Source organism: Sycon ciliatum, chromosome 2 (assembly GCF_964019385.1).
Source record: "Sycon ciliatum chromosome 2, ocSycCili1.1, whole genome shotgun sequence".
In the NCBI taxonomy this organism is placed as follows: Eukaryota; Metazoa; Porifera; class Calcarea; order Leucosolenida; family Sycettidae; genus Sycon; species Sycon ciliatum.
This window is the reverse complement of record NC_088644.1, coordinates 42,640,106-42,665,840: the sequence shown is the minus strand read 5'-3', so window position 1 is coordinate 42,665,840 and position 25,735 is coordinate 42,640,106. Positions and strand designations below refer to the sequence as shown.

Genomic DNA, 25,735 nt, shown 5'->3' with positions numbered 1-25,735 from the left:
GTTTTCCAATGTATTGGTACTTGAATAAAATTATACATGTATTTTACCTTTCATGGTATCTCAATTTTTGTTCACGTCTACACGACTTTATCTTGCCCGTAAAAGAGGCCGTTACCCCGCAAAAAAACCAAAAACATGTACCTACTCGTACATGTAAGCTGGCTGTGTTTCTCAACGCAATTGTATAGCCGGTGGTAACGCGGACGTGCAAGCTTTACTTTTTTTACATGTACATGTATGAGCGCGCACAGATTTTTATTCATTGCTAATAATAATAATAGTTACAGTTCGCATGTCACTCATGGAAGGATCCATGGGCTTAACGCATCTGTCAACGAAATCCAGGCAGAAGAGCCGACAAAAGGCATCTCATTATTGTTAGAACGTATCGCAGTAAGAACAACTACGCAAGCGCAGCACATTTTCCACAAGCATCAGCCATTCTTTCTTGTCTAGAGCCAGTTCAAACCAGTCAGAAATATCAATATTGGCGTGCTTTAGATCACTTTTAATATTGTCAATCCATCTGAGATGGGGTCGGCCACGTGGGCGCTTGATGTCCCGGGTATTAATTGCCATCTCCAGTGCTTGGTAGGACGCTGAGTTACGTCCTTCGCGAACAACATGGCCCAGCCAGAGCAGCCGACGTCTGCGACAGGTAGTGCTGACTGGGCCTTGTCGCGTTGAGGCGTACACCTTGGCATTCGACATGTGGTGAGGGTACACCACACCAAGCAGGTACCGCAATTTTCTGCGGTGCCATGCGTCCAGCCGATTACTGAGTTGCTGTGTCAGGGCCCACAGTCCGCAGTTATACAACAGGATAGGCAAAATGAGGGCAGAGAACATACAAAGTCTGGAGCTCAGTTTATGACGCTTCCACGAAATGGAGCCGAACGCTCTATTCGCAGCACCTATTCTTGCCTGAATATCCTCTGCGGACCCCAACAAAGAGCCAAGCAGCTTGACAGATCGCCAAGAGGAGTCGGCTTTAGTTACTGTAATATAATTATTGTGTTTTCTGAATATTTAACATTAGGTTATCTTCTTTGAATTTTTCACTTGATTTCTCCACAATCTCCTCGACTTCTCGCCTCTCCGTGTCATGGATTGTTGTGTCGTCTGCATATTGGGTGGTTGGTGCTGGTAAAGATAAGTGCGATAGTATAGGATCAAGGTGGCGCATGGCTCCCTCAGCATACACATTGTACATGATGGGAGACAGCGGATCCCCCTGCACTACTCCGATATTTGTAGCAAACGCTTCGCCTAAATGAGAACTGAGTTTCACTCTCACCGTCGTGTCCGAGATCAGAGTGGCAACGACATCAGTGGCAGCTCCAGAGTCTGAAAATCGCGCCAACGCCTTCTCACGGACAATGGTATCAAATGCTCCGCTGAAGTCTAATAGTGCGGCAGAGTATTTCCAGTCACCGAGTAGTGCACGTTCGCACATGACACGCGTATAGAAAACTCCGTCAGCCGTGGAGCGTCCGGGTGTAAAGCCTGCCTGACTTTCACGTACATATGAGGTGGTAGATTGTTGTGAACGCATGGTGATGATGCGGGTCAGCACCTTGCGAACAACTGATAGCAGCATGACCGGTCTGTAACTTTTCGGTGCACCCATAGGTTTTCCTCGTTTGTATACTGGCACCAGAAGGCCACATCTAAGGTCAGGTGGGCAATAGTGGAGTTCCTTTTAAAATGGAGTTGAATAGGGTAGTCAGCCATGGAGTAATGACAGTCGAAGCCGTACGTAGCAGTGCCGCACTGATCCCATCACATCCAACAGCGCCTCCGATTTTCTGGTGCATGATGGCCTTCCTAATCTCTTCAGAGGTAAATGGTTCGTCTTTCGCCTTACTGTTAGGCTGTGCCGGGAAAAGCGTTGGCTGGTCGCTCCGGTAAAACACTGATGCGAAATACTTGCTGAATTCCTCCAAATTCCAATTTACATTTGTGACATTTTCACCACTATCATTTGCGAGTCGTACTGGGGAAGGTTTGTCAGGATTTCGAAGTGCTTTTAGCTGTTTGATGGCATTGAAGTACGATCTCATTGCTAGATGACGTCTATTTTGTCCAGACTCCATTTGTCTCATACCGGTCACCATGGTCACGGGTATCACTCCCTCCTTGCGGTCCTTGGCGGAGTGTCTGCGAGCGAGACGACCTACCGGTACATGTCATGTGTACATAATTGTACATGGTATTATCAAGAGTACATACCCCCCCCCCCCCATACTCTTGGTAATACTGTAATTTCACAAATTTTCGGTGTACTTTTATTTTCGGTACTTTCGGTGCGTCTGTTTCATACATGTACCTAAAATTTCAATACACCGAACAAACACTAACACACATAATCCAATAGGGAACTGCTTGTCTGTACCGAAAATTTCTGTTCACCTAACCAGTTACCTAGCCTGTTGCCCTCATACCGAAAATATTGAGCACCAAAAATTTCTGAAATTAGAGTAACCCAATACTAGTTCAAAACTACATGTATGTAGTATTAGATAATAATTATTATTATTGTACATGTACGTGCCCAGTCATGTATCTTTCTCAGCAGGGACTCAGGCCAGTCAGGGAGTTACACAGTAGTAAAGAGTATTTTTACGACTCCCTAGGCCTAGGCTAGGCCTGCTTCTCAGCCACACGTGACAGTGTGCTTTGTCTCGGAGTCTACGGTACCACATTCCTGGAATTCCACCATCATTCGTTTCCCAGCATCTCTGCTGGTTTGGTAGTGCCCTAGTGGTTTCGATTGTGAAAATGAAAGCCATCAGGTTCAGCCTTGTCAGTTTCCCTGTGCTGCGCTGATGAGTCCCCAAAGGACGAAACAGTTCTGTCCCCAGATTGAGTAAAGGCAAAATACAATCGTTTAGTTCAACAAACAGCAATTAAAATATGTGTTGGACGATCTCCGAACAGCTAGCTGGCTCACCCTCGCTACACGTCTCTAGCCTACTCCTCATCGGAGCTCAGACTGAATGGCAGAACCGCTCGAAGACATCAACGTTGGAGTACATGACTATTGTAGTACTCCACTTGTGGTAGAACTGCGAGAAATGCAGCGCTTGCACTACACTACTGTACTGTCAGTATCATGCCTGATGGAAAAGTTACTTGAGGAGAAAAGAGCACAGACCCGGTGAGAAGTGCTCAAATGAAACCGATATCGATTTCACCTTCCCCTGGGAGACGAGTATTGGCAACGCTACCGGTAGATCTTACAGTCATGGTCTGAGCCCGCGTGCCCTGGTAGTGGTAACAGACTAGCCGCGTTAGGTGCTAGAGTAGTAGAGTAGAGGGGAGCAGAAAAGACGGTTCCAGCGAGACTTCACCGAGTTCACGCCATGCAGTGTTGACCGCGTAACGTTACCGCCAACGTCCAGGAATCCTACCCGTATCGTCCTCAACTTCTGTACTACTCAGTAGACAGTAGATCTGCTTGTAGCTGATACATAGACTAGTCGGTAGACGATCTAGTAGTACCGTAGTGATAGTAAGAGCCTCTCCAAACCAGTTTGTCTGCGTTCTCCGTCCTGAAACTTAGTTGCTCGTCTGAGCTGGTACATTTTCGTTGCACATTATCTAGCAAGAGGCAAGGAAGACTGGGAGGAAAGACGAAAGCATGCCGCGCACTGTACTGTCGTCTTCTTGCAGAGCCTACTGTGGGCTCTGGAGTCTGGTTGCCCTTGCCCTTGCCAGGCGTGTGTCTCTGTTGAAGTCGCACTCCTACGCAGCCGACCCACTACTACTGACTGTAGCACAGAAGTAAGTAAAGACATAAGTGGTTGCGACTCCTGGTATATTTCCATAAAGAACCTCAGAATCCTCAGAACCCTGATACGAGTATGTCTGGCCCCACTCCCTGGTCACGCCACTACAGAGTACAGCACTACATGCCGGTACACGTCGTCGTCGTCATCGTCGTTTTGGTTGGCTGGCTTTGGCGGAAATTATCTGCATGTACCGGTAGTACCGTAGTCCTGACGTGATATTCAATTCTTCTGTCCGAGATACAGAGACAAAAAGCGCCCCCCCCCCCCCAGGAGAATCCATAAATTATACAGATAGTAGTGGAAAGCTACAGAGACCTGGAACATGACCTGGGAAATTGACTCGCAACAGTACGCTAATTGCTGTCGTAATTTTATCTTCTGCCTGCAGCTGCTGTGTTGCTACCAACTGTAGTTACCAGTACTAAGGTTGTGCAGTCTATTTCAAGGCACCCACCACCACTAATCACTATTCCGAACATGTACTTCATCCATTCCGCTTCCGTGTCAGCGCATTCAGCGTTGACCGAAGTAAAGAAGGCGACAGATCAGACAGCATACGAGTTGTAGCCTGTTTCACTGCATGCAGCCTACTTCTAAGCGGACTACTAGTACTCAGACTAGTCGTGTAGTGCGAAAAAGGTGAGGTGTAAAAATACCGACCGTTTCTTTCTCGTGACAAAGGCTGTTGTACATACATGTACAGTCGACTACCCGTCATAACGATATTTACGTCAGACTGAGAAATATCGTTATAACGGGTAATATTGTTACACAGTGAAACCTGTCTAAGACGACCGCTCAAGGGACAAGGGACCTTCAAAACGTGGTCTCTGTTACCAGGTGGTCTCCTTATCCAGGGTCGTTTGACTGGAAATAGCATCCCTTGGTCCTGGCTGCAGTGGTCTTCTGGGACAGGTGGTCGCCTTATCCGAGTGATCGCCTTGACAGGTTTTGCTGTACATGTACTAGTTAGGGTAATGGTTCATTTCATACATGTACATGTACGGCATAATGCATGATTTCTGTTCATTTTTACACTCTGCATAGCATCAAAACTAAAATACATGTACATGTACATGACAGTTCTATACACATTGTGTACACAGTAAGGCATTACTGGTGCCCCGTTGCATTTCATCATGTCCCAGCTACTTATCAAGTGAAGCTTACCCTACCGGGATAGTGGACTCTACATATTCCCTGCTAGATATTGTTATAAAATGGAAAACTGCTGAGTGGTCAGCCCATTGTGTATCGTTATAGGGGCAATATCGTTATAGCAATATTGTTATTATTAGTAAGGGTAAGGTGTTGTATACAAAAGTCAATGGAGTGATTTGGTTTGGCAGAAAAATATCGTTATAAGGGTAATATCGTTATAGGGGTAATATCGTTATAGGGGTAATATCGTTATAGGGGCAATATCGTTATAGGGGTAATATCGTTATAGGGGTAATATCGTTATAGGGGTATTATCGTTATAAGGGTAATATCGTTATAAGGGTAATATCGTTCTAAGGGTAGGTTGACTGTATGTTGCTGATGGGTGCGGGCATGTATCATTAATTTTGTATTGTTCCCCATGCCACTCACAGCTACCACCACTACCCGCTCTACTGCCTACTGCCCTGGTCTGCTCCTGCCTCCTGCTGAGGCTGAGTCCTGGTCCCGTGGCTGTACATGTACATGATGTGGACAGTTCTGTTTGCTCATACATGTGCAAGCAACCTTGCGAATAACGACCATCCTCGAAGGTGCATGAGAAAAGTCTTGTTATTGGTGAGGTTGAAAGTATGCAATTTTAAAAATGGTCTCTGGGTCTAAAGATTGTTATTCGCGAGTTACTGTTATTTTGCAGGTTGAAAGTACGTACATGTACTTGTATGTATGTTGTGAAAATAATCACTAGGTCCGAAGTCGATATTCACGCCTTGTTGTTATAGCCAGAGTCGTTATTCATGAGGTTGACGGTACTTCTTTGTAGGTTATTCGTCTACAATGTAGAATAAGCTCTAAGTAACGCTGCCGGGTAGGGACCGGCGGATTCTGCTCGAAAAGGTGGCAGGTTCTGCTCGAAAAGCAGTGAAATTGGCAGAACCATACAAACCTTATGGCGGGCAATTCCTCGAATTCTGCTCCATTTCTTTATCCATATACCAAACATGCATGAAACTTACCAGAAAAAGTACCGAATTCTGCCAATTTTTCTGCCGGCAGAATCCGCTGGACCCTACTGCCGGGTCAGCAATATTCAATCCACTATCCGACACAGAATAGACGTATGCCATGAATGCATGCAAGGAAGGCCAGTGCCAGTGATGTAACTCGTGCAAGACTCAAAACTAGAACAGAAGAACGAGTACGATCGTACTGGGATCATCGGGATTTTCCTTGCCGATAGAGTAAATTTTAAATGCAAGGAAGGCCAGTGCCAGTGATGTAACTCGTGCAAGACTCAAAACTAGAACAGAAGAACGAGTACGATCGTACTGGGATCATCGGGATTTTCCTTGCCGATAGAGTAAATTTTAAAATGATTAAAAAAAATTGTGTTACTGTCTGAGTATAATATTATGTTGTGTCCAGTAGCAAGTAAGTAGCAAGTAAGTAGCAAGTAAGTAGCAAGTAAGTAGCAAGTAAGTAGCAAGTAAGTAGCAAGTAAGTAGCAAGTAAGTAGCAAGTAAGTAGCAAGTAAGTAGCAAGTAAGTAGCAAGTAAGTAGCAAGTAAGTAGCAAGTAAGTAGCAAGTAAGTAGCAAGTAAGTAGCAAGTAAGTAGCAAGTAAGTAGCAAGTAAGTAGCAAGTAAGTAGCAAGTAAGTAGCAAGTAAGTAGCAAGTAAGTAGCAAGTAAGTAGCAAGTAAGTAGCAAGTAAGTAGCAAGTAAGTAGCAAGTAAGTAGCAAGTAAGTAGCAAGTAAGTAGCAAGTAAGTAGCAAGTAAGTAGCAAGTAAGTAGCAAGTAAGTAGCAAGTAAGTAGCAAGTAAGTAGCAAGTAAGTAGCAAGTAAGTAGCAAGTAAGTAGCAAGTAAGTAGCAAGTAAGTAGCAAGTAAGTAGCAAGTAAGTAGCAAGTAAGTAGCAAGTAAGTAGCAAGTAAGTAGCAAGTAAGTAGCAAGTAAGTAGCAAGTAAGTAGCAAGTAAGTAGCAAGTAAGTAGCAAGTAAGTAGCAAGTAAGTAGCAAGTAAGTAGCAAGTAAGTAGCAAGTAAGTAGCAAGTAAGTAGCAAGTAAGTAGCAAGTAAGTAGCAAGTAAGTAGCAAGTAAGTAGCAAGTAAGTAGCAAGTAAGTAGCAAGTAAGTAGCAAGTAAGTAGCAAGTAAGTAGCAAGTAAGTAGCAAGTAAGTAGCAAGTAAGTAGCAAGTAAGTAGCAAGTAAGTAGCAAGTAAGTAGCAAGTAAGTAGCAAGTAAGTAGCAAGTAAGTAGCAAGTAAGTAGCAAGTAAGTAGCAAGTAAGTAGCAAGTAAGTAGCAAGTAAGTAGCAAGTAAGTAGCAAGTAAGTAGCAAGTAAGTAGCAAGTAAGTAGCAAGTAAGTAGCAAGTAAGTAGCAAGTAAGTAGCAAGTAAGTAGCAAGTAAGTAGCAAGTAAGTAGCAAGTAAGTAGCAAGTAAGTAGCAAGTAAGTAGCAAGTAAGTAGCAAGTAAGTAGCAAGTAAGTAGCAAGTAAGTAGCAAGTAAGTAGCAAGTAAGTAGCAAGTAAGTAGCAAGTAAGTAGCAAGTAAGTAGCAAGTAAGTAGCAAGTAAGTAGCAAGTAAGTAGCAAGTAAGTAGCAAGTAAGTAGCAAGTAAGTAGCAAGTAAGTAGCAAGTAAGTAGCAAGTAAGTAGCAAGTAAGTAGCAAGTAAGTAGCAAGTAAGTAGCAAGTAAGTAGCAAGTAAGTAGCAAGTAAGTAGCAAGTAAGTAGCAAGTAAGTAGCAAGTAAGTAGCAAGTAAGTAGCAAGTAAGTAGCAAGTAAGTAGCAAGTAAGTAGCAAGTAAGTAGCAAGTAAGTAGCAAGTAAGTAGCAAGTAAGTAGCAAGTAAGTAGCAAGTAAGTAGCAAGTAAGTAGCAAGTAAGTAGCAAGTAAGTAGCAAGTAAGTAGCAAGTAAGTAGCAAGTAAGTAGCAAGTAAGTAGCAAGTAAGTAGCAAGTAAGTAGCAAGTAAGTAGCAAGTAAGTAGCAAGTAAGTAGCAAGTAAGTAGCAAGTAAGTAGCAAGTAAGTAGCAAGTAAGTAGCAAGTAAGTAGCAAGTAAGTAGCAAGTAAGTAGCAAGTAAGTAGCAAGTAAGTAGCAAGTAAGTAGCAAGTAAGTAGCAAGTAAGTAGCAAGTAAGTAGCAAGTAAGTAGCAAGTAAGTAGCAAGTAAGTAGCAAGTAAGTAGCAAGTAAGTAGCAAGTAAGTAGCAAGTAAGTAGCAAGTAAGTAGCAAGTAAGTAGCAAGTAAGTAGCAAGTAAGTAGCAAGTAAGTAGCAAGTAAGTAGCAAGTAAGTAGCAAGTAAGTAGCAAGTAAGTAGCAAGTAAGTAGCAAGTAAGTAGCAAGTAAGTAGCAAGTAAGTAGCAAGTAAGTAGCAAGTAAGTAGCAAGTAAGTAGCAAGTAAGTAGCAAGTAAGTAGCAAGTAAGTAGCAAGTAAGTAGCAAGTAAGTAGCAAGTAAGTAGCAAGTAAGTAGCAAGTAAGTAGCAAGTAAGTAGCAAGTAAGTAGCAAGTAAGTAGCAAGTAAGTAGCAAGTAAGTAGCAAGTAAGTAGCAAGTAAGTAGCAAGTAAGTAGCAAGTAAGTAGCAAGTAAGTAGCAAGTAAGTAGCAAGTAAGTAGCAAGTAAGTAGCAAGTAAGTAGCAAGTAAGTAGCAAGTAAGTAGCAAGTAAGTAGCAAGTAAGTAGCAAGTAAGTAGCAAGTAAGTAGCAAGTAAGTAGCAAGTAAGTAGCAAGTAAGTAGCAAGTAAGTAGCAAGTAAGTAGCAAGTAAGTAGCAAGTAAGTAGCAAGTAAGTAGCAAGTAAGTAGCAAGTAAGTAGCAAGTAAGTAGCAAGTAAGTAGCAAGTAAGTAGCAAGTAAGTAGCAAGTAAGTAGCAAGTAAGTAGCAAGTAAGTAGCAAGTAAGTAGCAAGTAAGTAGCAAGTAAGTAGCAAGTAAGTAGCAAGTAAGTAGCAAGTAAGTAGCAAGTAAGTAGCAAGTAAGTAGCAAGTAAGTAGCAAGTAAGTAGCAAGTAAGTAGCAAGTAAGTAGCAAGTAAGTAGCAAGTAAGTAGCAAGTAAGTAGCAAGTAAGTAGCAAGTAAGTAGCAAGTAAGTAGCAAGTAAGTAGCAAGTAAGTAGCAAGTAAGTAGCAAGTAAGTAGCAAGTAAGTAGCAAGTAAGTAGCAAGTAAGTAGCAAGTAAGTAGCAAGTAAGTAGCAAGTAAGTAGCAAGTAAGTAGCAAGTAAGTAGCAAGTAAGTAGCAAGTAAGTAGCAAGTAAGTAGCAAGTAAGTAGCAAGTAAGTAGCAAGTAAGTAGCAAGTAAGTAGCAAGTAAGTAGCAAGTAAGTAGCAAGTAAGTAGCAAGTAAGTAGCAAGTAAGTAGCAAGTAAGTAGCAAGTAAGTAGCAAGTAAGTAGCAAGTAAGTAGCAAGTAAGTAGCAAGTAAGTAGCAAGTAAGTAGCAAGTAAGTAGCAAGTAAGTAGCAAGTAAGTAGCAAGTAAGTAGCAAGTAAGTAGCAAGTAAGTAGCAAGTAAGTAGCAAGTAAGTAGCAAGTAAGTAGCAAGTAAGTAGCAAGTAAGTAGCAAGTAAGTAGCAAGTAAGTAGCAAGTAAGTAGCAAGTAAGTAGCAAGTAAGTAGCAAGTAAGTAGCAAGTAAGTAGCAAGTAAGTAGCAAGTAAGTAGCAAGTAAGTAGCAAGTAAGTAGCAAGTAAGTAGCAAGTAAGTAGCAAGTAAGTAGCAAGTAAGTAGCAAGTAAGTAGCAAGTAAGTAGCAAGTAAGTAGCAAGTAAGTAGCAAGTAAGTAGCAAGTAAGTAGCAAGTAAGTAGCAAGTAAGTAGCAAGTAAGTAGCAAGTAAGTAGCAAGTAAGTAGCAAGTAAGTAGCAAGTAAGTAGCAAGTAAGTAGCAAGTAAGTAGCAAGTAAGTAGCAAGTAAGTAGCAAGTAAGTAGCAAGTAAGTAGCAAGTAAGTAGCAAGTAAGTAGCAAGTAAGTAGCAAGTAAGTAGCAAGTAAGTAGCAAGTAAGTAGCAAGTAAGTAGCAAGTAAGTAGCAAGTAAGTAGCAAGTAAGTAGCAAGTAAGTAGCAAGTAAGTAGCAAGTAAGTAGCAAGTAAGTAGCAAGTAAGTAGCAAGTAAGTAGCAAGTAAGTAGCAAGTAAGTAGCAAGTAAGTAGCAAGTAAGTAGCAAGTAAGTAGCAAGTAAGTAGCAAGTAAGTAGCAAGTAAGTAGCAAGTAAGTAGCAAGTAAGTAGCAAGTAAGTAGCAAGTAAGTAGCAAGTAAGTAGCAAGTAAGTAGCAAGTAAGTAGCAAGTAAGTAGCAAGTAAGTAGCAAGTAAGTAGCAAGTAAGTAGCAAGTAAGTAGCAAGTAAGTAGCAAGTAAGTAGCAAGTAAGTAGCAAGTAAGTAGCAAGTAAGTAGCAAGTAAGTAGCAAGTAAGTAGCAAGTAAGTAGCAAGTAAGTAGCAAGTAAGTAGCAAGTAAGTAGCAAGTAAGTAGCAAGTAAGTAGCAAGTAAGTAGCAAGTAAGTAGCAAGTAAGTAGCAAGTAAGTAGCAAGTAAGTAGCAAGTAAGTAGCAAGTAAGTAGCAAGTAAGTAGCAAGTAAGTAGCAAGTAAGTAGCAAGTAAGTAGCAAGTAAGTAGCAAGTAAGTAGCAAGTAAGTAGCAAGTAAGTAGCAAGTAAGTAGCAAGTAAGTAGCAAGTAAGTAGCAAGTAAGTAGCAAGTAAGTAGCAAGTAAGTAGCAAGTAAGTAGCAAGTAAGTAGCAAGTAAGTAGCAAGTAAGTAGCAAGTAAGTAGCAAGTAAGTAGCAAGTAAGTAGCAAGTAAGTAGCAAGTAAGTAGCAAGTAAGTAGCAAGTAAGTAGCAAGTAAGTAGCAAGTAAGTAGCAAGTAAGTAGCAAGTAAGTAGCAAGTAAGTAGCAAGTAAGTAGCAAGTAAGTAGCAAGTAAGTAGCAAGTAAGTAGCAAGTAAGTAGCAAGTAAGTAGCAAGTAAGTAGCAAGTAAGTAGCAAGTAAGTAGCAAGTAAGTAGCAAGTAAGTAGCAAGTAAGTAGCAAGTAAGTAGCAAGTAAGTAGCAAGTAAGTAGCAAGTAAGTAGCAAGTAAGTAGCAAGTAAGTAGCAAGTAAGTAGCAAGTAAGTAGCAAGTAAGTAGCAGCAAATTAAGTCCTGCCTAATGAATAAATCTGCCCCATTGGGTGTGAGACAATGGCACTGCAAACACTGTCCAGTGGACGTGGCCTTCCTGTAAACATGAGGTCAGATTTCATAAATTTTTCGAACATTTTGAAACATACTCCAACAGGATTTATGGTACGGGCCGGATCGACATTCATCTGCTGCCAGTCCAGAACTATGACATTTTTTTAATGCAGAAGGATCCTGGAATAGATAACCCTGATGCTTTCAATCATGCTTCTGTACCTTTCCCTTGCCCGCTTAGTGTGGTGCACTAAGCCCATGCGTGGGGTTATAATCCCAAGCCTAAGACTTGGAAATTGGGGGCTTAGGGGCATCATGCAGCTTTGGGTGGTTCATTGCTGGGACACTGATTTTTCTATGATTTCTTTTGTACGTCTCATCTCTCCCGGGATCAGACAGACATAGTCCCTGGCAATGAGCAAGCGCAAGTCATGGTGTGTGTGTGTGTGTGTGTGTGTGTGTGTGTGTGTGTGTGCCGCTGTGTGTGTATGTGCCGCTGTGCGCGCGCGCGTGTGTGTGTGTGCACGCATGGCACACGTGCATGCGCGCATATGTACGTGGGGCGCATTTTCTGTTGTTCGTTTCTTGCTTTTTGCAGACAATCCAATCGAACTCGTGCTCTTCCGCCAAAACTGGGTGACTAAAATGGGGATTTGTATGCACAATGTCACTAAAAGCCCCATTTCGTTCTTATAAAAGCACGGATGACCGCGATTGGCCCATAACTTGTCTTTCGGATGCTGAGTCGACTGGTTTTGGTCCAAGGAAGGCAGTGTTCGGCCCGTATTCCCAATCAAACGTAATTGAATTAGCGGTCGCGTGCTCATGTGTGCACAAGTCGCCTGCTGGGTCGTACTACTTACAGCCTATTTGGGTGCATTCCTGTCACTCGAGTTGAACTCGACATGAACCTTGGTGTGAAAGTTGTAGCCTGCAGGCACGGTGACCAGGTGACTTGTACTTGTGCACGTATGAGCATGTGACCGTTTATTCAACCATGTTCGATTGGGAATACGGGCCGAATGCTGCATTGCAGCTTTCTCGGACCAAAACCAGTTGACTCGGCGTCCGAAAGACAATAACATACTGTAAGACATGTTATTATACCGAGTCGCAAATTTAACGATTGTCCAAAATTCATAGGTTAACGAGAAGATATGTTAACTCTTGCAGTATTCTGCCATATCCACACACAACATATATGAAGCATTATCGCCTTCTTAGTATTTGACCCCACTAATTTCCCTGATACCTAAGCGGTCAAATATATCGCGTATTTGACTGCTTAGTCAAATACGCGATATATTTGACTACTTATATTTGACTCCTTAGAACTTCTTGGACTTAGAAATTTTCTCTCCAACTTAGAAAAAGAAATTTTTGAAGAAAGCAGAAATACACAAGATGGGATTTGAACCCACAACCTTGTGAATCTCAGTCACTCTTCCTTACCACCCATCCACTGTGCTACCGATGCTGAACCTAGTTTAAACAATGATCTTGACTTTCAATGCAGTACAATGCGGTATAGGCTATAGTATAATACTAGAATTACAAGGATATGTCGTATATGAAGAGAAACTATTGCGTGGAGAACACGATAAATAGATTATAGACCTCATAGTTGGTCTATACAGGATATATAGACCTCGTAAAAGACCTCGGGGGACCTCGGTCTTTTACTCGGTCTATATATCCTGTATAGACCTCCTAACCGGTCTATAATCTATACTTATCACTCTTCTATATCGACTTCCACTAATTCTCGTGATCCTTGACTGGTCCTATATTACCCATATCGCCGCAATATCGACCGCTTATATCGACCGCTTGTATCGACTTTGGAGGGACTTGGAATTTTTCTCTCCACTTCAAAAAGAAAAATTGAAAGAAAGAAGACAAAGGAAGAGAACAGCAGGATTTGAACTCACAACAGTATGAATCTCAAGCAACCCCTTGTACCACCCAGCCACTGTGCTGCAGATGCTGAACTCTGTTGTTCTTACAGTCTTGTACTCAAATAGGCAACATCCTATGTACACTATAGTACAAATGCTATACTAAAAAGGTTACAATAGCTCCTAAAGGTTCAAATTTTGGGGTTATGGCAAAGGAATCGTGATAAATAGGATATTGACCTCGACTTCGGTCTACTGTAGAGGCAGAAAATTTCGTCGGTCAATAATTTCGTCCAAATCCAAAGAAAAGGAGTTCGTCCGGTTGAAAATTTCGTCCATGGATCATAAGAGTGTATGGAAAAGCTGGACAAACCGATATTTGTCCTACATTTAATTTAGTCCAAAAGCTTCTTGGACGAAAAAGACGAAATTAAATTCCAGACGAATTTTTCTGCTTATACAGTATATGGGAAATATAGACCTCGTCTTGGTCAATATCCTATACGTACGGCCTCAACGGATCTTATTATTATTATAAACGAAGAAATGTCATCCGTTAAAACGTTAGATTTGCTTCCTCGTTATATATACATGTCTTACAGTATGGGCCAATCGCGGTCATCCGTGCTTTTATACCGTACATGTATGTCCGCACCTTTTTTAAGTCTCAGTTATAAAGCCATGGGCGTCATAAATGAAAATTAATGATATTCGAAGTATGTTTTGTAAAAACGAAGATATAACAGGGCGCGAAATAACGGTCGGACATAGGACAATTTCCGACCGTTTACGGTCAGTTTCCGGATGTTTTGTACACATCCGGACAAAGTGTCCGCGCACTTTTTTGCAAATTACAAAAAGAAAAGGCACGTCAATCCTTTGTCTCATAGTCATTAGTGATGTCGTCTGGCAAGAGAAAGCGTGGGTCGCAGCAGCAGCCAAGGTCGGACTCTTTTCACGTCGTGATAACATTTCGATGGTATTAATTCTACACTGAACACTGTGTGATTTGATGTGAAAATTTGCATGTCCGGACATGTCCGGCCATTTTTGCAACTGGCAGGACATTGTGTCAGAGCACATTTTAGTCCTTAGCGCATGCACTGATATAAGTACTATACATGTACTACAAACTAATTACTTACAGCCCAGCAGGAAAGGTGAACAAGTGGATTTAGATTCAAATATTCTGTGTGGACTTTGACTATCTAAAGTGCCAAAGAAAGCATCGATGTTTCGAAGGTGGTAAGAAAGAAATGGCGCTTTTTGTGACATTTTGCATACAAAAACCCAGTTTTGGCGGAAGTGCGCGAGTTCGATTGGGAATAAAGGAAGAATGGAGCGTCTCGGCGTCTCGGCACCCCAAACAAAGACTACGATAATGTTGATCCAGTATGGCATGTAGCCATGCACATATATTATTACTTGATACGGAATGAAGACGACAAAAGAGAAAATTGGAACTAATGAATTTCATGTGCTGGTTTGACCATGTGGAAAATATCTCAACTGATGCATGAGTGGAGCAAATCAAGTAACAGTTAATCATCATGGTAAATGGGCAAGAGGTAAATGATAATATTTATAAAGTATAACTGAGTAGGGCTCAAGTCGGCAAGCTCGAATGTTAGGTGCAACAATTGATATAGTAGAGTGAATATGAATCAATGATAATAATAATAATGCTTATTTGGAACTGTCGTGATCACCCTACGGAAATCCGGGCAGGAAACCCAATGACCTAAATATGTATATGCTTTAACATCCATGCTGCCACTATGACACATAACATCCATGCTGCCACTACGACAGACTAGTTCTATAACACTGCAGACTACAAAGTAAAATCTAAACTAATTCCATAAGACGTCGAAAACAATATCCCAGGTTCCTCGCAAGAGATCACTGTCCCTGTTTGCGAGAGCTGTGATCAAACTTGAGCTAGGAAAAGACAGACTCGGTGGCCAAAGTTGAAAGCGTGTGCAGCGGCATAACAGTTGTCGTTTGTACTGGCGAACTGCCGCAAACTGCCGGAAAGACTCTACCAGATGGCGTTGACATGGCGGACTGTGACGAGGGACTGTGCTGGGCTGACAAGGTGACGGCACTGGGCACCTCTGGCGAGTAGACCGTCGAGGACTGTGACATTGCACTGCTGTCAAATTTACCACTAATAGCCTGCTGACTCAATCTATAATTGCTATCGGACAATCTCCTAGCTGGTGAGAACGCACCTGAAGTTGTAGACGTGCTTGGAAAGACAGGGTGATAGGCCTGCGGAGTACTTGCACTACTACTGCTCTCAGCAGCACAAGCTTTTGGAGTGGTAGTGCCGGAAGTAGCAGCAGCGGTGTCGGAGTGTTCTGCCTTGGAACGTGGAGTAGCGGTGACACTATTGATGTGTGGACGAGGAGTGCCGTCACCATCAGTCTCTGCTGGATGGTGTGGACTTCCACAGTCCTCTGTGTCGTCACAACTGTTTTCTTCACGCGATGCCAGCTCGGCTGAAGTCCGTTCCAGCGCTTCCTTGAACGGCAGTAGAACCGACATGAGCCGGTCTTCTTCAGCAATCTCCAATCGCAACCGTTCAACGGCTTTCATGTGCTTCAAAGTCCGCTTGATTTCTACAAGGAGGGCGGGGTTGAGAGCGAACATAATAAGAACTCTACTCAGCACATAACTACAGCTGTGGAATGTGAAGTCCGACAGCACCACCAATGGACTTCTACAATGATATAATGCGCTGAACGGAATGCGTATGACAAAGCTGTATCCTAAACAAGTCGATACTTGATAGATCGATAGGCCCGGGGACACATAACTTGACATAAGGAGTGTAAACATCCACTCTGATCCAGTCCCCAATTCATGTTCATGAGCACTTCAGGTGGTACACATTGCATGGTGAGTAGACCGTTTAAAGCTGTATGTAACACATGCAGGGCTGCACACTGTCTGCTGTCGGATTTCACATATCACACCTGTAGTTTCAACATGGACATACACCGACATGCTCCTAGAGCACAGTAAGCTACAATGGTGTTTGTGCATGCCAATCTGCACAACAATGGGCAGGGCGGTTAGTCACAACTCCGAGTTCCATGCGCTATTCGATACCAGAGGGGTATGAAACAGCAGCAAGGAAAGAAACAGGTGACGATCAAAGCTGTACGACGGTGGTGACAACGCACATATCCATGCAAGCGCCGTGTTAACAAAATTGATGCCTCCTCCAATTGCTAGCAATGAAAAGGCATATAGAGGACTGGTTCTTTGAAATAGCTGTTGCATGATTCCATATCCTAGCGTTTCCTTGCGATTCTAGTAGCTCGCATTCCTCTAATGTCCTTGCCAGGTCACACTTACCTGACTCATGTATTGTGCTCCATGCTCGTGCAATGGGACAGCCGGATACACTACACAATCAACAACAACAACAACAACAACAACAGCAACAGCAACAGCAACAACAACAACAACAACAACAACAACAACAACAACAACAACAACAACAGCAACAACAACAACAACAACAACAGAATACAAGTGTTAACCCAAGTAGCAACAAGGGAAATTGTCAGTCCAGCCACTGATGGGGAAACTTCAGGATCCGATCAAAAACCTCAGAACATGCATCCTTCCTGGTGCTGAGTTGAATGGTCTTGATCTGAGGACGCTACGTGGTGCACCATTCACCAGATATTCCCTAGACATACTAGTTGCACATCCAGGAAATCCAAATGATCACTTTCAGTGCAAAATCATGGACTTCGGAGCGCTTTCGCCGGGGAAAGAGGAATCCCGGCATCTTCAAACCAAAACCATGCGACCCAGTGCAAGGACAACACATTCTGAAACTTTCATCTTTATACACCTCCACAGCATCTGTGGGGGTGGTCACGGTGATGCCACAGGCTCAGAAATATGAAGCGCACAAAATTATGAACATCTCACGAACACTGTATCTCAAGCCTCCTCGGACCAAGACTACTTCATCCAGCATGCAGAAGTCTGCAGTTCCCAAAGGATGCACGGGGAATAATATGCATGAAAGATTCCCAGTCCCACTGATTTCAATCTGGAATTTGAATTGACTGCACAGTAGCTGACCTTCTATGTGTGGAGAATCCAATTCGCGCATGGCCTAGTCCTTGACAACCTGGAACAGGACAGCTGAACACAGTACAAGAGTACAAAAGATTCAAGCATAAGCAAGCATAGCAGGTACTAGAGTATAGACTTCCAGTCCTGGCGGAAATACAGGACACATGTACAGTGACCTCTACTCCGTTTCTCCTCTCAGAGTGTGCCTGAAACAGTATTACGTAGATGACATGGTAGCCAGCCAGGCTTCAATGGTCAGATTGGACCAGTCTAGCCTGCAAAAAAACAAGAACGATGTGGTGCTCAAACTTACTCTCCACCGACAACGTCATCCTCGGCTGCTGATTCTGCTGGTTCTTTACTGTCACGGGAAACTCTCCGACTGCTTGCAACGCTGTCTACTTTCTTCGCATTGAATGGCAGCGACGCTGCGGACTGCGCTACTGGCTTCTTTGAAAGTGCCCGTGGTGCTGCAGCAGGTGCTGGCTTGAGTGCTTTCTTGGGCTTTTCAACTGGCTGCGTAGTAGTAGTAATAGTAGTAGTAGTAGTAGTAGTAGTAGTAGTAGTAGCAGCAGTAATACGCATAGCACTCTTTATCATTTTCTCCGTATCTATAGAAAATAAGAGAAAGCATGCATACATCAAGCTTGTAGTACATGTACAGTCAAATCGGTTGCCAACCCATGGTGTAACCTACAGTGGCTGCCGTGTACAACACGACTATGAAAAGACATAAGTCAAACGAACACGGCTAGGCAACTTGGAATGAGATAGGACAGTGGGCGCATGGCTACAGGCGGTGGCAGCATGAGCACATGAAGCAACAGAGCCAAGCAGACACACTCGTGTACTTACCCGCTGCCTCTTTCTTCTCTGTTGGCGTGCGCTTCCTCTTGCCGGTGCATATCAACGGCGCGTCCTTGGGTTTCTTGTGCGATCTAAACGTGACAGAATACCCGGAGAGAAATGAGGAGTTAGAAGAGTGTGTGCCATTTGGAAAAGAGTGAAGTAGCACCGTGAAATTCTAGCCTGGTCGTTCTTCGGCGCCCAACAGTACTGTAGAGCAGAAGCACGCACGCTCGCCTTTCAATCACCAGTAATACTTTACCATTAGGCAAAGCCAAAGAATATACTTGGTGATGAAGTTACAGTTGTCCAGCAGTTCGGTGAATCCCTTCTCTGCTTCCCACTGTGCCAAATTTAAAATGTGCAGTTCTGACGTGTCCTTCCTATTTCACTAGAGGCGAATGCCACGATTGCCTGTGACACGAGCACAGTTATCGAACATTAAGTCAATCCTCCCAATTATATTGGAGTACATGCACGCACTCAGACTCAGACATGCCCATCGCGGAAGCGATGATAGCGAACAGCTATGTTAGACTTTGCAACTTGTGCTAGGATTACACCATTCAACAGCTTGCGAGGCTGATGAATGGACCGCCACTAATGTTAGCCTGGTATCCACCACACAGCTTATTGAAGTGGCTCTTTCTGGCCAGTGTATCCTTATTTTTCATTTTTTTTTCATTCTTTTTTTGACACACACATGCCACACCACATACTCCGGCATACACTGGCTGTTGGTAACTACCCAGGAGAATGAAAGAAGAGCTAGGAGAATGAGAAAGAGAAGAAAGACGTGTACGACCATAATCGTCGGGAATTGAACGCACGCACGCACATGCACATTGAATTTTTTTTCGCAAACAAGAATACTCTAGGACACACGATAGCGGTCTTTAAAAATAATGCCAAGTCAGCTCATCAAGATGGTGGACAGTCCGATTTAGACAGCATATGGCATTTGATCTAGGTGCCATGGCTAGGAACAGGGAAAGTCATCCACCAACCACGAGATGTCCACTACATCTGACAAGTGACAGGCAAATGACAAACCTGTCCAATAAACGTGCATTCAAAAATGACACATGCAGGGACACATGCAGGAGCAACACAAGTAATTATTTATGTCAGACTACTACTTGTAGTCGTGCAACACCATTCGCTTTGCCCTGGCGTAACAACCTTTCTCAAAGCAGAACCCCCGCCATGGACTACGCAAACATTTCCCCATGACTAACCTGAGGCGCTTGTGCTTCCTAGACACAGCCAAAGCCTTCTTGCGGTGAAGGGCAACTGAAGAGGAGCTCTTTGAGGCTGCTGTTGAGGACTTCGATGTTGCTGCTGATGAACTGGCAGCAACGGGCTTCATCTTCTTTCTTCCAGGTGGTTTGGTCAAGGATTTAGCAGAGGCAACATTCATCCTAAAATGAAATAATCACACAGACACACACAGACACGCATGCACACGCACACACAGACAGGCAGACAGACAGACAGATACACACATGTTACTATAAATGCTCATATATGTACCAGCAAAGGCTGACTGCAACAGCATCACTGACAGGGATAAACTAGAACACAGCACTGTAGAGAAGACCACCATCACCATCATCATTATCATCAGCAGCAGCAGTAGCACAAGTTGACAAAAGTAAAAATGCCATACACGCGTGGGGGTACTTACTTTTTCACATGCTTCTTCGCCTGAAATGGGTGATGGTGGGACACGCGAGTGCCCGAACTGTCTTTGCTGCATACACACAACATGAACGAAACTGTCTTCATAAAGTGCCCATTGCCAATGGGATAACAATTAGTTACATGTACAGAAATTTACACCCAGCTTGGTTCGTTGGCATGGCAAGCACAGAACCAATCTCAGGCAAATTCACACTTACATGCTTTGGTCTTGCACAGATTCTATCAAGCAGCACCAAAGACCATATCATTGCCAATCAAGTGTGAACAACTCAGACAATGTCCAGCATAGGGCCTCCTACTGCACACAATTGTGCAGGACTGGTCTACAAAGTACAAGCACTCACCTTGCATGACTGCCTTGGCGAGCAGTCTCAGCACTGCTTATTTCAGTGGTAGTCGCTGATGTCACAGTCGAGACAGCATGTGTTGAAATTGCTCCTGATTGTGTGACTGAAAGCAATTAGACAGGTGCACACACACACACACACACACACACACACACACACACACACACGCGCGCACACACTCACACACATACACACTTACTTACACACACCACATCATGTGTTTGCGTGTACACACACATACATACATGTGCGCACACACACACACACACACACTCACGTGCACACACATATACACACACAGAAATACAGTCAGCCACACTAACAGATAGGCAACACATACTAGCTGGTGAGATGCAGTTGTGAAGGCAACAATTCATCAAGATGAGACATGTACCACCAATAGGTGTGTGTGGATTAATCCCAGAACAATTTGGGAATACAGTAAAACCTGTAATGGCGACCACTCGGATATGGCGACCACTCGACCATTGCGACCACATTTCCTTGCCACGGACGCATTCACATTCAAAACAGCTCGGATAAGGCGACCACTCGCTCAACGCGACTGACGACCACCCGCCCGCGACCGCGTTGCACAGTGCTAGTACATGTAAATGTATGCATTGCATGGTGCACCATGCATGGTAGATCTACACATCAGTGCAGGAAGTGTAGATGTGCATGGTGCATGCACAACACTTGACAGGTCTGAGGACCCCAGGCGCATGAGTGGTGCTAGAGTAACATAGGTGTGTACACTGTGATACTGTATAAGCAGAAATATTCGTCTGGAATTTAATTTCGTCTTTTTCGTCCAAGGAGCTTTTGGACTAAATTAAATGTAGGACGAATATCGATTTGTCCAGCTTTTCTATACACTCTTATGGTCCATGGACGAAATTGTCAACCGGACGAACTCCTTTTCTTTGGACGAAATTATTGACCGACGAAATTTTCTGCCTCTACAGTAACTGTTACACTGATCAAAATGATGTATCACATGTGGATATGGTCACATGACCCACTGAACCTGGATAAGAAGACCACTTGGCCACGGCGACCACGTTTTCTCGTCCCTTGAGGGGTCGCCTTAGACAGGTTTCACTGCACTATTGTTAAGAAAAAATTTTAGGAGGGGAATTCTATGATTTTTTGCCAGATCCATTACCCTTCAGAAAAATTTAGGGGGATTCTGACAATTTTGACCTACCAGAGAACGAGCACGCATCCATGGACGCACGTACATGTGAATTTGATGAACAGTACAGCCTGAGTACAGCTGTAACTGTGTAGATCTGTAGATCCTGCATGCAGCAATGGTGCAAATCAGTGATCACGTGCCTGCCCGTCCATCTAGCATACTAAAGCGCATGCGCAAGGCACGATTCGTGCTGGTTTGTTGGATGGATTGGGGGAATCCTGGAGAATTCTTTCGATGTTTTTGGAGAATACTTTCGAATTTCTGCGGGAAATGCCCAAAAGCATAAAATCGGGTGCGTACGGGCATAATCCGCGCACCCCTAACCACCAACATGTAAGCCAATGAAATTAAGCAAGTGTAGTTACACACCGAGAGCAAAACCAGAAGATCTGCTGTTGGCTATATCAGGACAAAGGTGCCTACCTTTTCTTAAGCTACTTTGTGACGATGCTTCGCTTCGCCTTTCAATGCTGGGTGAAAGTGATTCCTGTGCAAACAAGTCAGGTTCGGACGGTTGCGGCGGGTTCTGTAAGATATGTGAATACTGCTGCTGGTGCTGGTGCTGGTGCTGCTGGTGTAGTTGGTGTTGCCTTTGAAGCTGTTGTTGCTGGTTGTGCTGCATTTGGTGGGCGTGTTGATGCTGCTGCTGTTGCAATTGCTGCTCTGAAACAGAACCTACGTCATCACTATTTACTCTTGCAGCAGAAGCTCTTGCCTCAGAATACACATTGTATGGAATGACACGAGCACAAACTGCTTGTGTGCTCGAGCGGCTGCTGCTGCTGCTGCTGCTGCTACTGCTCCTCCGACTTGAATCACTGCCCTGAGGTGATGTAGCCTGTTCAGGGATGGATGCGTGCATTGGAACTTGCTGCACCCTGGCTACCCGAGGAGCGGTTGCATATTGTGGCTGGACTTGATTAGTAATGACATAACCAGTATACATTGGCATTGGTGGTCTACTTGCAGGGTGTGCCCAGGGCGAATACATTGCAGTTGACGTCAGCATCGGCTGCGGGCATGGGTGCATCACATGGGGCTGCATGGATGGCTGTCCAGAGGCAGGTGCTGGGGTGTGACTTGGCATCATGCAGACCATACGCACCGGCATGCGAACTGGCTGCAGTTGATGTGGGTTGATCACCATCGGGTGATGGTGACCATCTATATAATTTAAAATCAAGGGAACAGAGTATAAAAACAGATCAGAAATTATACCCGGACAGATAGTAAACATTGATCTTTACACAAAATCTTGATATGCGTGGAACTTACATGTATTCGAGGCCAATGGGATGCTCAGTGTTCTATTCAAAACGCCCACCAAATTAAATTTTGTTAATCAGACCAAGGTCAATGCACATGAAACCAGATATGAAACGAATGGTCACAAATACCTGGTAAGGCTATAACTTGATGAAAGTCACTGAAAATATGTTAGCTAGTACATTCATTGGGGGTCAGCAATGAAAAATTCATTGTGATTTCCTGTCACTTTTCTTGTCAAGACTGGTAGGGCAAAGTGCGCCCACGAGGTAGACACTTATCTAAAGAAAGAACCCCTGCAGTACCTGAAGACCTCTACCCCGCGCTTAAAAATTCAACACAGTCCTGGGGGAAAAACTTTTAATTGCTCACAAAGTACGGTAACATTGGGTTCGTATTTTGATTATTTGTGTATTCAGCAAGTCAGTACTGGGTACTTCGTGGAATACAGGTTTCGATATCGTCGGAAGGAGCAAAAAACGGCAACAAACAATTACCAAGCGTTCAAAATATCTGCATAACCTATCTTCTCTCTTGATGGCATTGCTTTGGACAGTACGCCGAGTGTGTAGGGAAATGGTGCATCCCGTAGACAAATGGACAAATGAATTCCACGACTTACCAGACATGTTTAGATGATTCATAGTGGTAGATGAGAATAGCAGGTCACGAATAGTGGGTCACCAGTCCTGAGGAAACGATAAGTACGGTGAAGCCAATTTTTATAATTCTCTCTCTCTTTCTTCCCACAGCATGCACTACTCCTTCAAGTAGAAGTCTACAATCAATTCTAACGTTACCGTACAAGAAAGAAGCTTCGACAGCCGCCTTCAACCAGAATCAAGTCGCAGCACGACACATAAAAGCAAAACGGCACTAATCTTTCCTTTCCTCCGAAAAGGAAATGTCTAGAGATAACATAATAATTGTCCCTCCTATTCTCAGTAGCACAAACAAGCGTTTGCTGAACATGAGGACATTGGAAGTACAATCATTCAATGACAGTGTACTATGGAGGAAAATACACCTTACCGTACGATGTCAAAATTCTGAATTGAAAGAAGCTGATTGCAAGCACGGCGAGAGCACGCAAAGCAAGACGTCCCCAGACAAAAGAAATACTAGTAATTCCTAGATAATAAACTAAACGCTCAAGTACTAGTAACAGTTGCTTACAATGCCGTGTGTAAGTGTATAAAGACTTGTGTAAAACAAGTAGGCAGCATGAACCGTCACTCTCACACCATGAACTGGAAACACAAGCCGTAAACTGGTGAAGTGAGGTCCGGCAGGGCTCATTGCATCACTCAACGATAATCGATCATATACTTCACAGGCTCTTTGTGCCAAATCGACACGTGCACCCCGTACCGCTAAGCACAAGCTTCTGTACAAATCCATGTCATGACAGCGGTTCAGTCAACAGGTCAAGGCTTGATGTTTTTGGACATATTTTGACTTTCAACTGGCGCACAATGTGACCAGGGAACTAATTTGGGCACCAGCGCCGTACAAGAAGTGCAAGCGTGTACGGTAGGTCAATATCGTATGTCTATAATCAAGAGTCCATAACCCCCCACTTCTCTTGCTATAATCATCTGCAATATTGTGCACGTGGCGGATGAAGCCAGAATTCCGGATTCGCATGAGTCGAAGCAGGCCAAGCTCAAGCCTCAAGGATCGGATCGCGGAGTAGCAAGAGTACATAAAAAAAAAATTGGTTTATGTACTCTTGGGAGTAGTCATAGCCCAAAATGCCAAATTTGCTAGCAATTCTTTGAGCAAAATATCAGATGCGCAAGTTTCCGGCAAGTTTTGAGCAAAATATCGAGTTTTGGTGGGCTTTTCGAAAAATCCAAGGCTTCTTAGGGACTTCCCCAACACAATCAGTCACCAAGGTTGAAAACAAGCACAAACGTTGTAAAAAACAGACTCATGGCTACATTTCAGTGGAAAGTTGAGCAGCAGCAGGAGCTCAATCTAAAATATCGTCGTCATCAGCGACAATTATCGCTGAGTTTTCCCTAAAACTCATTTCATCTCGAGCAAAACCAAAGCAAAATACCGACGGAGAAAGGAAATGCCAAGCAGAATATCGAAAAACGTGTGGCAAAATTGTGCGGCAAAATATCGATGTAGCAAATAATTTGCAAATAATAATTTGCAAATAAATGGCCCAAATTTAATTTGGGCCATGACTACCAAGGAGTCGTCAAATACGGGCCCCCGAGTTGAGCCTGTTTTTTTGTTGCACCGCACTTCACACTTTTTGGGTTTATTTCTCTCTCAATAAGAGCCCGGGGTTCTTATTTTTTCAGTGACAGCTCTACCCGGCCCGCACTATTACTAGAGACTAGGCTTTTATTGGAGACTGGGCTCTTATTTTTTCAATTGTGAACTATCAAGCCAACTCCATCTAGTCTGTACAGGCATAAACTGACCATAATTATCATGACTGATTTTTCAGCCCTAAACTCAGGAATATTGTCAAAACAGATGTTTCACAATAGCATTGGCGCCAGGAAGGAAGCAGTAGACCGAAAACCTCCTTACAAAATATGTTCTTGGCATGTTGTACTGCTGTTTTATATGCAGTCAATAATATACTTGTTGCATACTCGTGACCCGCGCTACTATTGAGACTGTGCTCTTATTATTTCAAACCACCCTCACCCGGGTCATTATTGGAGACCTGGGCTTTTATTATTGAGAAAATACGGTACTCACACTTGCAGTTGCACCGTTCCCCCTACTTTCTTGTGTATGTAGACAAGAGTCTACATATGGACTCTTGATGTAGATAATCAAGCGAGGTACAGAGGGCTTGATGGCTGATCAAAGCCCAAGGGTCCAGCCCGAGGGCCGTAGGCCCAAGGCCAAGGGCTGGGCCCGAGGGCTTTGATCAGTCATCAAGCCCGACTGTACCTCGCTTGAATATGCTTCAGACGATCCCCAACATTTTTTTTGATTTTGAATCAAACTCGCTTCATTCTTTGGGTGATCTCGAGTGTGGACAATGTCGGCCTTTCGTTTGGGATTTCAGAGCAGCCTGAAGTCTAAAGTGCATGTCGTTTTCGTCCCGTTCGTTTGTTTCACACAGAGATTACAGCAAAGGGAAAGTAATGTAAAACCTGTTTCGTGAGAAATTTCTCAGGACTCCGTGTCAAGAGCCAGACGTGGCTGAAGAGTCACAGAAGTATTTTCACTTCCACCATACACGCCTTGCTCACGCTGCATACTGCTGAGAGTTCTGCGGTGCTGGAGCTAGATTTCCA

General features: G+C 43.6%; 1 protein-coding gene across 2 annotated transcripts; it reads right to left on the bottom strand.

Moving 5' to 3' along the window:
• Positions 1–14,376: 14,376 nt before the first annotated feature.
• LOC135810177 (mucin-5AC-like) lies at positions 14,377–23,757 on the bottom strand. Of its 2 annotated transcripts, none has more exons than XM_065323650.1 (11): positions 23,493–23,757; positions 23,083–23,149; positions 21,618–22,358; positions 19,991–20,096; positions 19,630–19,695; positions 19,181–19,363; positions 17,952–18,034; positions 17,410–17,707; positions 17,103–17,165; positions 16,359–16,408; positions 14,377–15,616 (listed from the first exon to the last, which is right to left on the bottom strand). In XM_065323650.1, exons 2-11 carry the CDS (start codon positions 23,102–23,104, stop codon positions 14,934–14,936), a joined length of 2,295 nt encoding a protein of 764 aa, XP_065179722.1. In that variant the 5' UTR covers positions 23,105–23,149; positions 23,493–23,757; the 3' UTR covers positions 14,377–14,933. The 2 variants fall into 2 exon arrangements, with proteins under 2 accessions (XP_065179722.1, XP_065179723.1); XM_065323651.1 differs by lacking the exon at positions 23,493–23,757 and adding an exon at positions 23,266–23,409.
• Between the last annotated feature and the right edge of the window lie 1,978 nt (positions 23,758–25,735).

What these genes read in the sequence shown, in the direction of transcription:
- LOC135810177 (XM_065323650.1), bottom strand. Translation starts at nt 23,104, where the DNA reads ATGAATCATCTAAACATGTCTG. An exon ending in ACAAAGTAGCTTAAGAAAAG is followed by an intron (nt 20,097 to 21,617) that starts GTAGGCACCTTT and finishes AATTGCTTTCAG; the next exon opens with TCACACAATCAGGAGCAATT. An exon ending in GATGACGTTGTCGGTGGAGA is followed by an intron (nt 17,166 to 17,409) that starts GTAAGTTTGAGC and finishes TACTGTGTTCAG; the next exon opens with CTGTCCTGTTCCAGGTTGTC.